The 18,051-nt window shown below is 41.3% G+C and overlaps 1 protein-coding gene across 1 annotated transcript in view; it reads left to right on the top strand.

Moving 5' to 3' along the window:
* The window catches only part of fyco1b (FYVE and coiled-coil domain autophagy adaptor 1b), a 60,453-nt gene extending 46,018 nt beyond the window's left edge, over window positions 1–14,435 (top strand). The window contains exons 15-18 of the mRNA XM_060906387.1: window positions 717–821; window positions 2,800–3,010; window positions 3,148–3,257; window positions 3,343–14,435. Coding sequence (XP_060762370.1) covers window positions 717–821; window positions 2,800–3,010; window positions 3,148–3,257; window positions 3,343–3,412 — 496 coding nt within the window. The 3' untranslated portion in view covers window positions 3,413–14,435. The remainder of the gene's footprint in view (window positions 1–716; window positions 822–2,799; window positions 3,011–3,147; window positions 3,258–3,342) is intronic.
* The last annotated feature ends 3,616 nt before the right edge of the window (window positions 14,436–18,051 follow it).

Raw genomic sequence — 18,051 nt, 5'->3', positions numbered from 1 at the left:
CTGGCGGTAAAAGTGCGCATAAGTGAGATGTAAACAAACCTTCGGAAATTGGGCAAAACAGTATATTTTAACCGTTTTCTTCAATTTTAGGGTGCAAATTAGACACCAGGAAGATTGAATTCGCTTTTTGGGTCGTTCTTCTAGAAAATAAAGTTGATATTCTACGTTTCACCTCCGACCCCTGCCTATGACCTTTATGTAAAGTACTAATCTAAATAAGGATTAAAACCCTTGGAGGAGTGCTGTTATAGGAAAATAATCATCGACGTGGTGGTGTGATGAAGCAGAGTTACTGTTCCTATCCAAAATTTGATTATTTTCTGATAACAGCACATCCTAAAATATTTTTTATTCATTTCACTTATGAAAGAATGGTGTTTCATTGTTTTTATCTTTACTTCCTGTTATGATTTAAGTTATAGTGGCTAAAGACAGTCGTTCCTTCAGTTCTTGAAGTAAATAAGACCAAAATATATCTTGTGTTATGTGACGCGTCCTTGACCGAGCCCGTATCGATGACCTGTTAGTGTAAAAATGATAATATATTAGAAAGAGTGGCAGAGCTGCTGACCAATCAGAGTCGAGAGTTCAGCAGCGTTGTGGTATAATTGTATGTAATTGTATAATTTTGTACATATTCAGATGTCCTTTATGCACTTTAGTCTGTTTAAAGGCATCACGCGTGTCTTGTTTGTTGTGTGTGTGTGGTTTTGTAGTAGTAGCAGTACGAGCGGTGGTGACCTGACTGCAGACGAGTCGGAGGAGCTGCCGAGCTCGGTGCAGGACGCAGAGATCTGCCTGCTCAAGTCTGGAGAAATCACGTATGTACACACTACAGACAGTGCAGCCCTGAACACACACCACCTTATCAGATCCATTATTAATGAACAGCCTGAGGGGTGCAGAGGCATCTCTGTGAGGGGGCTCTGACTCATATATAAAATGTGTGTGTGCGTGTGTGTGCGTGTGTGTGTGTGTGTGTGTGTGTGTGTGTTATTTGCAGGGCACTGTTTACTGTAGTATTTTTCCATGAATGCGGCTACAGTACTTTACATGAGGAATGTGTGTTTATAATACTTATTACTCTTTTATAGAGGGTCATGTGATCAGTGTATACTCTTGTATACAATTAGAGGGTCATGTGATCAGTGTATACTCTTGTATACAATTAGAGGGTCATGTGATCAGTGTATACTCTTATATACAATTAGAGGGTCATGTGATCAGTGTATACGCTTATATACAATTAGAGGGTCATGTGATCAGTGTATACTCTTATATACAATTAGAGGGTCGTGTGATCAGCGTATACACGTTCGTATAGGGTCATGTGATCAGCATATACACGTTCATATAGGGTCATGTGTTCAGTGTATACACGTTCATATAGGGTCATGTGTTCAGTGTATACACGTTCATATAGGGTCATGTGTTCAGTGTATACACGTTCATATAGGGTCATGTAATCAGGGTCTGCTCTTTTATTTATGATTAGAGGGTCATGTGATCAGCGTATACACGTTCATATAGGGTCATGTGATCAGTGTATACTCATACAATTAGAGGGTCATGTGATCAGCATATACGCTTTTATATACAATTAGAGGGTCATGTGATCAGCGTTTGCGCTTTCATATAGGGTCATGTGATCAGTGTATATTCTTTTATATACTATTAGAGGGTCATGTGATCAGTGTATTCTCTTTTATATATGATTAGAGGGTCATGTGATCAGTGTATACTCATACAATTAGAGGGTCATGTGATCAGCATATACACTTTTATATACAATTAGAGGGTCATGTGATCAGCGTTTGCGTTTTCATATAGGGTCATGTGTTCAGTGTATATTCTTTTATATACTATTAGAGGGTCATGTGATCAGTGTATGCTCTTTTATGTATGATTAGAGGGTCATGTGATCTGTGCATACTCTTTTTATATAGAGTCATGTGATCAGTGTATACTCTTATATACAATTAGAGGGTCATGTGATCAGTGTATACTCTTTTATATACAATTAGAGGGTCATGTGATCAGTGTGTTCTCTTTTATATACAGTTAGAGGGTCATGTGATCTGTAGATGCATTTATATAGGGTCATGTGATCAGTGTATGCTCTTTTATGTATGATTAGAGGGTCATGTGATCTGTGCATACTCTTTTTATATAGGGTCATGTGATCAGTGTATACTCATACAATTAGAGGGTCATGTGATCAATGTATACTCTCATACAGTTAGAGGGTCATGTGATCAGTGTATACTCATACAGTTAGAGAGTCATGTGATCAGTGTATACTCCCATACAGTTAGAGGGTCATGTGATCAGTGTATACTCATATACAATTAGAGGGTCATGTGATCAGCGTTTGCGCTTTCATATAGGGTCATGTAATCAGTGTATATTCTTTTATATACTATTAGAGGGTCATGTGATCAGTGTATGCTCTTTTATGTATGATTAGAGGGTCATGTGATCTGTGCATACTCTTTTTATATAGGGTCATGTGATCAGTGTATACTCTTATATACAATTAGAGGGTCATGTGATCAGTGTATACTCTCATACAGTTAGAGGGTCATGTGATCAGTGTATGCCTTATCTACAGTTAGAGGGTCATGTGATCAGCGTATGCCTTATCTACAGTTAGAGGGTCATGTGATCAGTGTTTGCGTTTATATAGGGCCATGTGATCAGTGTGTGCTCTTTTATACACCATCAGAGGGTCATGTGATATGTTTATCCTTCTCTATTGGCTGTCATTTGGTGTGTGTGTGTGCGCGCGCTCTCCTGCAGACTGTCCGTGCCATTGAGTGTGGAAGAGATCTCTAACTTCGGTCAGGAGTCCAAAGAACTCTTCATAAAGTCGAGTAGCTATAGTCTGATCCCCATCACCGTGGTTACCGCTGGAGCCACCATCAGCTGGGTGTTTTCCTCAACGCCAAAGAGCATCTCCTTTAGCGTGGTGTACAGAGAGAGCACAGACACACCAATGGAGCAGGCCAAGGTCACGCCACACACACACACACGCATGCGTACACACCCAGGCTTGAAGTGACTGAGGTTTTATGCAATTTTTGTACGTTATAATCTTATCTTGGCATGTACTGGAGCTCGCTCTCTCTCTCTCTCTCTCTCTCTCAGGTTCTGATCCCTTTAACCAGGTGTAACTCTCACAAGGAGGCAGTCCAGGGCCAGGTGAAAGCTCGCAACCCCGGACAATACGCACTTATCTTTGACAACTCCTTCTCCAGGTCTGCATTCTACTGTACATTCACACCATTTTCTGAGATTATTTGAACACAACCCCGTCTGACTGCGGCCTCTTTCCTCCTGCAGGTTCATCTCGAAAAAAGTGCTGTACAAACTGAGCGTGGAGCAGATGGTCGTCTACGATGGAAGCGAATGACCATAAAACTGGCCATAAAATAGGGAAATACTCCTCATACACACTTCTGACTCTCTGTCTGGGTGAAAAGTCTCCTGGTGGATGAGCGAACTGAAGAGTTATCGAGGCTTTTGTGTTTTCCAGGACAGTTTCATGTTTCTGTAAAAAGCCAAACTCTCGCCAAGAGCACAACACACTACTGATAGGACACGTGATTTATTTTGAACAAATCAGCTTTATAAGGTATTACAGAAATCTAACTTTTACATCTGTGAGATTTTAATGTTTTTGGGTTTTTTTTTTTCCCTGATATGTGAACTATCTTCACATGAGGTTTAGGTTTTAAAATATATTTAAAATATAAAGCACTTATTTAGTCACGTGACCAATCAAGGCAGATAGATAGAGTGTGAACAATAGAAGACGTGCACTACAAATTATGCTGCGCTTTAAATATTTACTGTTGTGCTGCGTTCCAGGAAAGTCTGCGATTATAAAACAAAAATCTATTTTTCCATGCCTTTACGATCACCTCATGAACATGCAGCTGAATATTAAATGTACAGCAGATGAGTTTTTAAAGAGTCGAAGAGCTTTACGATGGTTTCGATTCATCTCATTCAAATAAAACGTTTCTTAGACTAAAATAAAAAATGCGAAAGTCTTCTATGCACAGGCGTGTTACGAGAGCACAAAGTCAATTATTTGTTTTTTTTTTTATCTCAGACAGCACAAATGTTCCGAGTCGTTATCTGAGAACAGCGGTTCCACACGTTTGAAGGTTTCCTTGAGCGTCTCGGAGCGGTTACACCGAGATGAGATGAGATGAGCTGTGTAATCGTACCAAGCACAAGCACACTATAATCATCTGAGTCACGTTTATTTTAACAGCTCGCTGTGCGTTTCTGTTCTGCTGGCGTGACGAGGAATTTTATAAGCAATATCTTCGCTGCTTGGTATTTAAATGAGACTCCTGAGCTGTAACTTGGTGGGCTGAACCAAGTTGAACCCAGTATATGGTGGAATTGGTGGTTTTGTTTTTTTTTTTGATGGGTTGTTTTTGGTTTAAGAAATCAAATATTTCCCAATTTTCCATCCAAGAGATGTTTGATGTACGACATGTGCATTCGAAGGCTAATGGAAGATTCTCGCACAAAATGTTCGCCAAAAAATTAAAAATGTGCTTTAAATTCCACCGAGCTTTTAGTAAAGTTGCATGTGAATGATTGGAAATTGTTGTTTTAAATTATTTCATTTCAGTCACGCTGATTTTCTTCGTACTAATGCGCGAACAGCTGGTTTTGATTTAGCCCCGCCCACAAAAGGCATTTTTTATATATATATTAGTGCTGTCAAAAATGTCGCGTTGTTAACGCGTTAACTTGACTCAATTTTAACAGCGATAATTTTTTTATCGCGAGATTAACGCTCTGTGACATGATGTAGGTTTTTCATAAGCTTTTGAAACTGCCAGGAACTTGCAACAGAGACAAACGATAGCAGCTAGACTGTAATGCCCCACACAGCCAGAGTCCTCTGCCCTCCTCCCCCCCAAAGAACCAGCGCGGGCAGGGCGCGCTAGTAGAGATGGGATTTATGGCTCTTTGATGGGATCCGCATCTTTGTGATCGGTTCTTTGAAACGAGCCGTTCAAAAGACTGGCTCATTTGGCTCTTTTTAAATATTTATTCAGTTTTAAGAAGACAGCGTCTAAAGAAGCCAGATCCCTCTGAACTGTAAACTCAATGCTATCCCAGAAATCCTTCCTGTAATATGCAAATTTGGCCGCCTCTGATTGGACAGCGCGACGCATCAACAGGCAGAAAGTGTAAAAGTACAAAATGTGTTAAGTGAGCTGAAACAGTAAAGATCAGATTCAATGCAATATTTATCAACGAACAACTTAAAGTTAATATAATAGTGTACTTTATATTATAATCAAGCATGTCAAGCCTACCGTCACTGTGTAACCTATCTCTCTGATTAGAGTTGTAGACTAACTCAAGCAGTAGATCACTTCACTCATGGTTCTTTTGCTAGCCCCGGTGTTCGGCTTAGGTTTCACTTTGCAGTGGCTGTGTCAAGACGTGTTATGCTTTGCAGTACAAAGCAAGCCCATTCATGTTTTTATGCTGATAAGAGAATTACAATGGTTTTTCATGTGACAAAAATGTGCGATTAAATTGTGATTACCATATTTTCCGGACTATACGTCGCTCCGGAGTTTAAGTCGCATCAGCCAAAAAATGTATTATGAAGACGAAAAAAACATATATACGTCGCACCGGACTATAAGTCGCACTTTTTTGAAGGGTTATTCTATCCATAGAATCTGTGATTCTATCTGATAAGCGGCGCGTGGTTACTGCGCGACTGCATTGTTTATTTAATAAACGAACAGCTGAGCAGTGATAACGCGCCCTTTGCCCTGTAAGTAGCCTAGTCTGATTATTTTAAATATCTACTACTATCTTTAATACTATCACTATCGTTATCACTAATAGCCTATATTATTATTATTATAACTAATATTAGTAGCCTATTACTGATGCATTAATCAGTTTGCTTTTAGATTATTTTTACCGGTAGGGCTTATTATCGCCCCATGGCTCTTTCATCTTTGTTATTAAAGCTGTAGTCATCATCGAGGAGTGTCATTCTTCATTTTTGTCAAATTTTATTTCATTAAATCAGAGGTCAAGTAGGCTATAGGTATATCATCTCCAAAGACAACCGTCTAGTGAAAAAAAAACAACAACCGCTTTTAAATCCCCTACTTAAATCCTTAAAAAGAGTAATTTAACTCATGTCTTGTGTGATCTGATCTCCAATGGTGAAATAAACCGGTTGTGATATGAGTAGTCTGTTATTTTAGAAGATAAATTTAATATATAATTTTTAATATATAGCCTAATAAAAATAATATTTTATAACATATCACGACATATTACTGTCTGTAATTGTTCGTCACTAAAGCGTTTTCTAAGATCATAATGTCTGATATTATTTTTTTTTGCACACACAATAAGCGCGTGTGCGTAAAGTTATAGTAAACCACCCCCCACCTTTTTTTTTTGAGTCGCCGGACCCACCCACCTCCTGCGTTCTGGGACCTCCCACTTCACAAATTAAGCACTGCCTAAAATCACTACATAACTTATTTAAATAACTATAGGCCTATCATTAATAATAAAACACAGGTCAATCAAGTTTATCAAGCTGATGATTTCACTCCAAATCAGCAAATCCATTGAATTCCTCATCCTCGGTGTCGCTTCTGAACAACTCTGCCAACTCCAGCGGCAGATGAAGCGCCGTTTCCTCTTCTTCTGCGTGGCTGTCGTCAGACTCAGCATCAGCTCCAGTTATTCCGCGGTGAAAAAAAAAAAACATATATACGTCGCACCGGAGTATAAGTCGCATGGCCAGCCGAACCATGAAAAAAAGTGCGACTTATAGTCCGAAAAATACGGTAATCGCGAGTTAACTATGACAGTCGCGACATTAATCGCGATTAAATATTTTAATCGCTTGACAGCACTAATATATATATTACATTTAGCAGACACTCTTATCCAGAGCAACATACCCAGAGCAGCCTGGGGAACAGTTGGTGGTTCAGTGCCTTGGTCAAGAACACTTCAGCCATTCCAGCTGGTCTAGGGAATTGAACTGGCAACGTTTTAGTCCCAAAGCTGCTTCTTTAACCATTAGGCCACAGCTCCCCCCAAAGCAAAGCTCATAGAGCTGAAAACAATAACATGATTGACTCACTTTTCCTCCTTTTCTAGGGTGCCATTTCTTTTCTTTCTTGAATATCTGTTCTGATTCGTTTTAATTTATGGATTTCTTCCAAGTCCTTAAAATTAAATGATAAACGTTTGACAAAATTTTATTACATTTGTGTGTACAAGAAATAAATAAGAGATTTAAACTTGACAACATAATTCGGATACAGTTTTCAGTAACTCATCACCATTTGTATGTTACAGGTCAGAACTGTAGGTCAGATGGAATTTTTGAACCCAGTTCATAATTTCCGATTTGTATTAAAGGACATGGGACATGAGACATAAATGCACGCTATATCAGTTTCTTTCCATTAAAAATATGAAATAATTGCATCAACAAATACAAAATTATCTATTAAATTCAGCAAAATCGTTATATTCGTGATGATTATATGGCATTTCTGCTCGAGCTCCGATATGCATATTTTACAACCGGAAGAGCCGCCGTCACGTGATCATACGTCACAAAAACTTTCGGGTACAGCACAAGCGGGTCGATGAATATGGAGAGGTGTGAATCGTGATGATGACGAATGCGACAAAATAGTTTTTGTGTCTTGGATGACAAGAAAATTGTTTCGTTTTTAGAGTGTTTAACGTACATTGAACATCATGGTGTATTGCGACCTCCCAGTCAGTCAGACGCGCTGTCACTCCTGTTAGCAATGTAGCTAGGCTCAGTATGGCCAATGGTATTTTTTGGGGCTGTAGTTAGATGCGACCAAACTCTTCCGCGTTTTTCCTGTTTACATAGGTTTATATGACCAGTGATATGAAACAAGTTCAGTTACACAAATTGAAACGTGGCGATTTTCTATGCTATGGAAAGTCCGCACTATAATGACAGGCGTACTAACACCTTCTGTGCGCTTCGACAGCGCATTGATACCTTCACTCGGAGTTGTACCATTATTTTTTAGACAGGGCGGACGGACCAGGGCATTCGCCCGCCTGGCCGTGCCCGACGAGGAGCGCTCTCGGCCGGCTTGGGAGGCAGACGGCAGCCCCTCCTGGAAGTGTGGTTTTACCATGGGCCTCATGCGGTAAGGATTAGTATTATAATTTTGGGTGTATCAATTATTGATTATCATAATTCTGACTCGTTTCGCCATTTTGAATGTTTTCATCTCGGACTCTGGAAGCATTGTATCTCAATCAATCTCGAAAAATATCAGCAAAAAAAAACTAGCTTGCAACGGACTTTAGCTAGATCTATGATGAACTTTCAATGTATGATACAAAAATAATACTTCTTTCAACAGATCATTAGCCTTTGAGCAGAATTGTTTTTAACTTACCAGGAAGTGTTATCGAGCCGACCGCTTTCAGTTTCATGGGGATTGAATGAACTCTCACTCTCAGAATCATCTGACCCGTCAGAGTAAAGACAAGATCCATGTTCATGTGAATTTCCAGCTATCGGTTCGAATTGATAGGGTCTAACTTCACATCTCTGTGAAACATCGGGAATGTCACTGTCGATGGTGTCCATTTCGGTAACCTGTTTACATTAGATACCCAAGCGCTGGCTCCTTGGAAAGTTTTTGTGACGTCACGGGTCATGTGACCGCTTAGCTAATTAACGAATCATTGTTTTACGCTGATGTATAAAAAAGTTGAATAATGTGATGATTTTCACATTTTTGACGCCCTGCAGTGATTTAGATGGCATTTCTTATGTCCTTTATACATAATTATACCCAGAAAAAAATCCATGTCCCATATCCTTTAAGGAGACTTTCTATATCTAGGGTTAAGGTCCGGTCCCACAATACCGATAACTATAGCTACAACTATATAACTATAAGTAAATCAGCCCCCTGCAGTTTATGTGGTCGGTGCTCACACCAGACTGATAACGATCCCTGTAGCCCAGGCCTGGGTTTATCCGTATCGGTGAGATTGCTTCTGGAGTGATATTTTTCCAGGTGTGGAAAAATCTGATCTGATAAAACATCTGACCAATCCAGTCATTGTTTACATGTGACGTTGTCTGAGCACGTTCTGTTTTCCCCGGGCATCTCTGTTGCATCATAAAGTCATGGAATACAGATTCACATATATATAAGGCGGCATGGTGGTGTAGTGGTTAGCGCTGTCGCCTCACAGCAAGAAGGTCCGGGTTCGAGCCCCGTGGCCGGCGAGGGCCTTTCTGTGTGGAGTTTGCATGTTCTCCCCGTGTCCACATGGGTTTCCTCCGGGTGCTCCGGTTTCCCCCACAGTCCAAAGACATGCAGGTTAGGTTAACTGGTGACTCTAAATTGACTGTAGGTGTGAATGTGAGTGTGAATGGTTGTCTGTGTCTATGTGTCAGCCCTGTGATGACCTGGCGACTTGTCCAGGGTGTACCCCGCCTTTCGCCCGTAGTCAGCTGGGATAGGCTCCAACTCGCCTGCGACCCTGTAGAACAGGATAAAGCGGCTAGAGATAATGAGATGATATATATATATATATATATATATAATCTAAAGCACGGATCTTTTATTCACGGATATGTGATTTTTCCGTGAAATATCAATAGTAAATGAATAAAGTAAACATATAAACGCAGGTAAGATATTTTAGACCCCGTCCACACGTAGCCGGGTATCTGCTAAATCGAAGATATTTTTCTACGTTTTGGCCTGTCATCCACATGAAAACACATCAAAAACGAATATTTAAAAAAACTCCGGGCAAAGTGAAGATTTTTGAAAACTCCGTGTATGCCTTTTCGTGTAGACAGAGATAACCGGAGTTTTGCGTTTTAGAACGTCACAATCTGCGCCAAAAAAATGACAACAAATCTGCCCTGACGTCAAACGTGCGACCTTTGTTTACTGCAGAAGCCAGATTAAGCATGGACAAAGAGTAATGGATCGGAGTAGTGCCTTGAAAGCGTTAATTATTGTGCAGGTGCTATTTACATGTTTAATTTTAGAAGCCCAACTACTGATAAGATTCCCAATCAACGTTTTCTTGCGTCTTTTGAAGTTTATACTCCAAAATTGTGTTTAGAAGCAATTCTGTCTCCGAGTCTGTCCAGACGAACGAGCTTGGCGTCATGTTTTATGTTTAGGCAGAAGTGACGCCAACAGAGGGCTATTCTGATGTGATTAGGGGGTAGGATTTGGGGAAATAATGCCATCTACAGGTTTGGAATGCTTATGAATGTGATTGAAAACGCAGATGTTCGGTTATGTGTGGAAGGGAATTTTTTCGAAGACGAGGTGGTGTGGATAAAACATTTTTATAAACGGGGGGGGGGGATGTTCGGTTTTAAAAATACCCGGCTACGTGTGTACATGGCCTTAATTATGAATTTCGCCAGTCCGAACATTTCATTGTTTTAGACTTGTTCATTTTTTTTTTTATCCGTGATGATTAAGCCGTATGAAATCGGTAACCGATCTGTAGTATACTGAAATGTCCGTGACCAATCCGTAAATTATTAGCATTCGTATTAAAATCCGTAACCATTCTGTATTTTGTATCCTTTTTTATTATATTTCCATAATCCGTGACGTATCCGTATTATGGTATATCAACCACTGGAGTGTGTACACGGGTTGTTTTGAAGTCCGAGCTGTACAGTACGACCCGGAATAATGTGCTACTACTTGGAAAAAACTTCCATGACTATTCCTAAGTTGCATGAAGTGGCAGGACTAACAGATATTATCGTCGGGATTATAGTTGTGGTGTTTCTGCTCCAGACTGGAACTAAATTCAGGCAGCGGGATCGTCATAGCTGTAGTTATAGGTATAGTTATCGGTGTTATGGGACCGCGCCCTTAGGTTTAGGGTCAGGATTTGGGAAGACACTGTGTTTTTAAACTACTGTATGACGTAATAAAACTATATAGAATATAGACCCCTTCGCATGTTTGTAAACAAACCGACCGTTGCCAGGATGCACGCACAGCCTGGACCCAGAAACAATGGCGCTGCCCATAGACCGGCATTATGAGCTGTCAGATTATGCAAAACAATTGTCGTTACAAGATCGAGAATGCTACATAAATAAGTTAACTCTAACAAGTGGACATCGCCTACCGGATCCGCATTTAATTAAAGAGTGGACGGACGATGTTAGTAAGTTCCCTGGTATACAATGGCCAGATATATACTCGTACCTTATTGACAAGACTTCAGTGTACACCCACGAAAAACTTCGTGCCTACAGGTCTTTAGACGCATATGATTATGTTATGTGCGGGCATGTACAACTTGATTAACAATGGGACATTCATATTCATTTTGTTTTAATCAAATTATACCAGTGATGTGATGGCAATGTGGCTTTAGCTACAACAGCAAATCCCAACACTAAACAGCAATTTGCAGGAGGTAATGGCATGAAAGGAATGATAGTGTAAAGAGTGCAGCTAAGAGAAATCAGAGCTGCGTAAAAAGCGAGAGGCAGAGAGCAGAAATGAAACTGAACGGGGCGGGAGCTAGGTTAGAGCAGTCAGCGTAAGTTGGCATTTAGAGCGAGGGAACACAATTTTACCTTTCCATCCTTGCTTTAAAATTGTGATTTTCGGCATACACAAATAATGATGGCACAAAATCTGGACTGCTTGAGTCAAGCGAGACCTCTCCTACAAACAAAACTGCATGCTAAGCTAAGTTAACATGCTAACAATATTCATTACATTGTGTAACTATGACCAGCTAATCAGACAAACGCTACCAAAGTATTTTGCTACATCAATAAACGAAGACTAGAAAGAATAAAAAAGAAAGATTTAATAAATAGCCTGATCTTACCTGTGATGAAGTGGGCGCTGCAAACCCGCGCATTTTTGACGGTGCTTTCATCCCAGTCTACACGTTTGATGGGTTGTAGCCATAGACGTCGGCGATTTTTTTGGAATGGGTGAGATCCTGCTGGAATTCTGAACATTTTAACCCCATCACTGCTACGATTCTGACACCCGACAACACAACAACTAGGCATCGCTGAGTCTTTTTTGGGTCCACGCGCAATTTCCGCTTACGTATGAATGACGTTTACTGCGAAGGGGTCTATAGATCACTCATTTTTCGTAGTTGTTGCTGGTCTAGTGGTTAAGCTGTTGGGTTAAGAGTCAGAAGGTTTTGAGTTCTGATTAAGTATGAAAAAGATGTGTTTAAAAAAATGCTGAATAGGCAGATAGATAGAGAAGAGGAAATACTCTGCAGGTGTAGGAAGAGAGACAAAAGAAGTGATGGAAAAGCCCTTTTAAGAATTTTAGATAATTCTACCTTGATTGGAAATTATGAACAAGGTTAAATATTTTAACCCAGGTCAAAAAAAAAAAAAAATCACCTAGGTTGAAATTTTTTGACTTGTAACATATACAATTTTAAACAGCTGACGTTCTGAACTAAATGGATTTTCACGAACCACTTTTTTTTTTTGTGCGAACATTGTACGAATAAGTTTGTTCATATGCCGCTTGATAAATTCAGCTCAGTGTGAATCTGTGCGATCTCATCTCATTGAATCAGTTCAATTCGATTCGATTCGATTTTAGAAACAATCCCGCTGAAATGCAGAGGTTTAGATCTCTGAGCGAGGCAGAGGCGAGCGTGGCGAGGAGGAAGGAAATAAGAACGAGTCTTGGGATGAGAACGAGGCAGTCTTATAGCAAATGGTTTAACTAATAACCTTCTGGTAGCGAGGGTAGTTTTCACACAACTATATTATCGTAAACTCCAGGAGGTGGGGCTTAGGGGAGATATCCAAGATGGCTGCTCAGGTAACTTTACAGCATTTACAGTAATGTGAAATCTGAATCCCATCAGTCATCTGTGTGATGTGGCTGGATGTCATTTTGAGGATGATATGGGACTCCCTAAAGTGAATGACGCATAAACTGGAATGACGAATGACAGCTAGTGATTTGAACAATAAATGGTCCCTTGTCATTCAGATTCTTATAAATGGAATAACGATTGAAATGTAGGTGGAATGACGGGCGGCACGGTGGTGTAGTGGTTAGCGCTCTCGCCTCACAGCAAGAAGGTCCTGGGTTTGAGCCCCGTGGCCGGCGAAGGCCTTTCTGTGCGGAGTTTGCATGTTCTCCCCGTGTCCGCATGGGTTTCTTCCAGGTGCTCCGTTTTCCCCCACAGTCCAAAGACATGCAGGTTAGGTTAACTGGCGACTCTAAATTGACCGTAGGTGTGAATGTGAGTGTGAATGGTTGTCTGTGTCTATGTGTCAGCCCTGTGATGACCTGGCGACTTGTCCAGGGTGTACCCCGCCTTTCGCCCGTAGTCAGCTGGGATAGGCTCCAGCTTGCCTGCGACCCTGTAGAACAGGATAAAGCGGCTACAGATAATGAGATGAGATGTAGGTGGAATGACATGCTTTCAGCTCATGAAATGGAAGGACATTGTTTCTAAGTGGAATGACATACTTTTAGGTTATGTTATCAGTGATATCACCTTTTACAAATGGAATGACAGCGTTTCCAGGTGGAATGACATACTTTAAGCTAATGTTATCAGTGATATCCCCTTTTACAAATGGAATGACAGTGTTTTTAGGTGGAATGACATACTTTGAGGCAATGTTATCAGTGATATCACCTATAACCTAACCCTAACCCTAGAAACAATGTAATTCCATTTGTTAATTTGATATCACTGATAACATTGCCTCAAAGTATGTAATTCCACCTAGAAACCTTATCATTCCATTTGTAAAAGGTGATATCACTGACAACATTAGCTCAAAGTAAGTCAATACATATAGAAACCCTGTCATTCCATTTGTAAAAGCTGATATCCCACCAAGCACCCACTTCTCTTATCCTAGGGAGGTCTAAAACTAAAGATTTCAATCGTTATTCCATTTGTAAGAATCTGAATGACAAGGGACCATTTATTGTTCAAATTTACTACCTGTCATTCGTCATTCCATTTCATGCGTCATTCACTTTAGGGAGTCCTGGATGATATCTACGTAGGAAGGTTTTGGATGAGAGAGACTTCTGTTAGATGTTTGCTTCTTTAGTTTTGCACGAGTGTAAGTTCAGACAGCAAACGGAAAATGGCGTAAATTAGATTTTTCTCTAACCTCACTTTTATCACTTTTTGTCACTTTCACAGAAATTGACTTTTTAACCATGTTTTTATTTGAGTCACTGGGACACGATGTATGGGACGGATATGAAATGAAATGAAATGAAATGAAATGAAATGAAATGAAATGAAATGCCTGTATGGTACAGTTTCATCACAGTAATAAACTGACATCAGCGTTTGGTTGCTATATCAAACAATTTTTCTTTCTTTCTTTCTTTCTTTCTTTCTTTTCAAACTGCACATAAGATATTCAACACTTGAAAAATGCCTTCAGGTGAATATCAGTTCAAATTGGGCCTTAATGCCTAATTTGTCTTCATCTCCATTTAATAACCCGCGCTGTGAGAACCTGCATGAGCTCGCCACGTAGCACATTTTCATGAGCTCTCGGTTTTGGCGGCTGGTTGCCGATGGTTACAGGCACAGCAGCTCGGTCTGCAAGGTTAATGAACTCGTTTTAAAGCAGCACACGTCGTCTGCCCGGCCTTGCCTTCTGCCTTATGTGGTTTATACACAGAGAGAGAGAGATTGAGGATGGAGGGAGATGGGGGTTGGACAAACACGTGGGCTGCATATCAATAAACTGTGAAGGCAGTAAATAACCCAGTGCTTCACATGCGCTGTAAATAACTCTCTCTCTCTGTCGCTCTGTTTTTTATGAACCACTCCCAGGCACAAGGTACTGCAAAACCACAATGTTTCTATTCTTTAAAAATGTCTTGCGCTTTTAGAAATCAGCATTAAAAAAAACAAAGATGAAGAAAAATCGTTGCTGCATTGCAATTACAAGAATGTCAGCCATTTAAAAAGCATTCCTTTCTTATCCGCATACATGTCAACCTAGGGCGGCACGGTGGTGTAGTGGTTAGCACTGTCGCCTCACAGCAAGAAGGTCCTGGGTTTGAGCCCCGGGGCCGGCGAGGGCCTTTCTGTGTGGAGTTTGCATGTTCTCCCCGTGTCCGCGTGGGTTTCCTCCGGGTGCTCCGGTTTCCCCCACAGTCCAAAGACATGCAGGTTAGGTTAACTGGTGACTCTAAATTGACCGTAGGTGTGAATGTGAGTGTGAATGGTTGTCTGTGTCTATGTGTCAGCCCTGTGATGACCTGGCGACTTGTCCAGGGTGTACCCCGCCTTTCGCCCGTAGTCAGCTGGGATAGGCTCCAGCTCGCCTGCGACCCTGTAGAAGGATAAAGCGGCTACAGATAATGAGATGAGATGAGATGAGATCTTTGTACAACCTTGTTTCATCATGAAGTCACAGAATACGGATTCACGGAAAATAAAAAATATCCGTGCTTTGCTTTGGATCTTTTATTCACGGATATGTGGTTTTCCATGAAATATCAATAGTAAATGAATAAAGTAAACATATAAACGCAAGTAAGATATTTTAATTATGAACTCCGGCAGTCCGAACATCTAATTGTTTTTGACTTTTTATCCTTATCAAATCAGTAACCAATCCGTAATACACTGAAACGTCCTTGACCAAGCCATAAATTATTAGCATCCATGATGCATCCGTATTAAAATCCGTAACCACTCTGTATTTTGTATCCTTTTTTATTATATTTCCGTAGTCTGTGACCTATCCGTATTTTATCAACCACTGGAGTGTGTACATGGGTTGTTTTGAAGTCTGAGCTGTACAGTATGACCTGGAATAATGTCCTAGTACTTGGAAAATACTTCCATGACTATTCCTAAGTTGCATGAAGTATCAGGACCAACAGATATTATAGTCAGGATTATAGTTGTGGCGTTTCTGCTCCAGACTGGAACTAAATTCAGGCAGCGGGATCGTCAGAGGTGTAGTTATCGGTGTTGTGGGACCGGGCCCTTACACAGCCTCCTGAATTGTGACGAAATCGAATCCCGAGCGTTTACATCCACAGGACGGAAATGTCCGATATAATTCTGAAGCGCCGCCTCGTCCGATCTCTCATCTCATTCATCAGTATCTCCTAAGCGTTTAGTTCAGTTCAGTTCAGCACATGCTCTGCCTTTCAGATTGGATTCCACAGGCGTCATTAGCCAGGTGAGAGATCTGTAAACAGTGCCATCCATTCTGAACGAAGCCCAGCCGAGAAGCATCATCAATCTCTCCTTTAAGAGTTTTTGTGCTGCTTGTGCCCCCCTCTGTGCCAGACATCTCCACCAGATGAGCTTTTAAAAAGCCCTGAGCTCTGTGTGTTTGCTTGTCGCAGCTTGTGTGGCAGACAGACAGAGTGATTCAAACATGCTGCCTAGAACCCGAGCGTTTTTCTCACGACTGCAGTTGAATTAATGATCCTGAGGTCCAGATGGATCCTGTGTATATTCTTCTTATATTTTCACACTTCTGCAGTGTGCCATGAGCTGCAGAATCACTAGGTGGCGCTCTCAGCTATCTCAGTTGATCTCCATTAAAGATACTGATTTTAGAATCGCCATAAACAGGAACGAATATGATTCACATTCTGATTCATGACTGTGGAGCTCCAAGCTGGTCTGTTTAAACTGAGCTGCGGGAGATGGGATCACATCTCCTTCCTTCTCTCCTGGTGGATGATGGACTGATGATTGTGTGAAAGAGGAAGGGGATCGGGTGGTGTATCTGTCCTTCTGAGACAATGCCATGCACATGTTTATTTTAAACACTCAGATTTTAACTCTGAATAGATATAAGACAGCAGGACATTGTGATCGTGTTGTAAAAAGAGCTGCCTTCATATGTGGGAGTTAAAAAGGCGTCTGTCAGTGTGACTGACAGACAAAAAGGCCACGCCTCCTTCACTGTGACTGAAAGACGCAGGGGACGACTATCACACAGAGGCCCCTCCTCTTTTACTGCGACGGACACAAAGGCCACACCTTCTTCAGTGTGACAGATACGGAGGTCTACTTGAGTAGGGCTGGCAGAAACAAAGGCCACTCCTCCTTCAGTAAGTATAACAGGCACAGAGGCTACGCCTCCTTTAGTAGGTGTAACAGGTACAAAGGCCACTCCTCCTTCAGTAAGTATAACAGGCACAGAGGCTACGCCTCCTTTAGTAGGTGTGACAGGTACAAAGGCCACTCCTCCTTCGGGAAGTATAACAGGCACAAAGGCCACCTCCTTCGGGAAGTATAACAGGCACAAAGGCCACACCTCCTTTGGGAAGTATAACAGGCACAAAGGCCACACCTCCTTCGGGAAGTATAACAGGCACAAAGGCCACACCTCCTTCGGGAAGTATAACAGGCACAAAGGCCACACCTCCTTCGGGAAGTATAACAGGCACAAAGGCCACACTTCCTTCAGTAAGTATAACAGGCACAAAGGCCACACCTCCTTCGGGAAGTATAACAGGCACAAAGGCCACACCTCCTTTGGGAAGTATAACAGGCACAAAGGCCACACCTCCTTTAGTAGGTGTAACAGGCACAAAGGCCACACCTCCTTTAGTAGGTGTAACAGGCACAAAGGCCACTCCTCCTTCAGTAAGTATAACAGGCACAAAGGCCACACCTCCTTTGGGAAGTATAACAGGCACAAAGGCCACACCTCCTTTGGGAAGTATAACAGGCACAAAGGCCACACCTCCTTCGGGAAGTATAACAGGCACAAAGGCCACACCTCCTTCGGGAAGTATAACAGGCACAAAGGCCACACCTCCTTTGGGAAGTATAACAGGCACAAAGGCAACTCCTTTGGGAAGTATAACAGGCACAAAGGCCACACCTCCTTTAGTAGGTGTAACAGGTACAGAGGCCACACCTCCTTTAGTAGGTCTAACAAACACAAAGGTCATGCCTTTTTTTTAGTAGGTGTAACAGACACAAAGGCCACAC

Source organism: Neoarius graeffei, chromosome 23 (assembly GCF_027579695.1).
Source record: "Neoarius graeffei isolate fNeoGra1 chromosome 23, fNeoGra1.pri, whole genome shotgun sequence".
In the NCBI taxonomy this organism is placed as follows: domain Eukaryota; kingdom Metazoa; phylum Chordata; class Actinopteri; order Siluriformes; family Ariidae; genus Neoarius; species Neoarius graeffei.
Note: the sequence above shows the minus strand (reverse complement) of the source record. Positions and strands in the feature narration are given on the sequence as shown.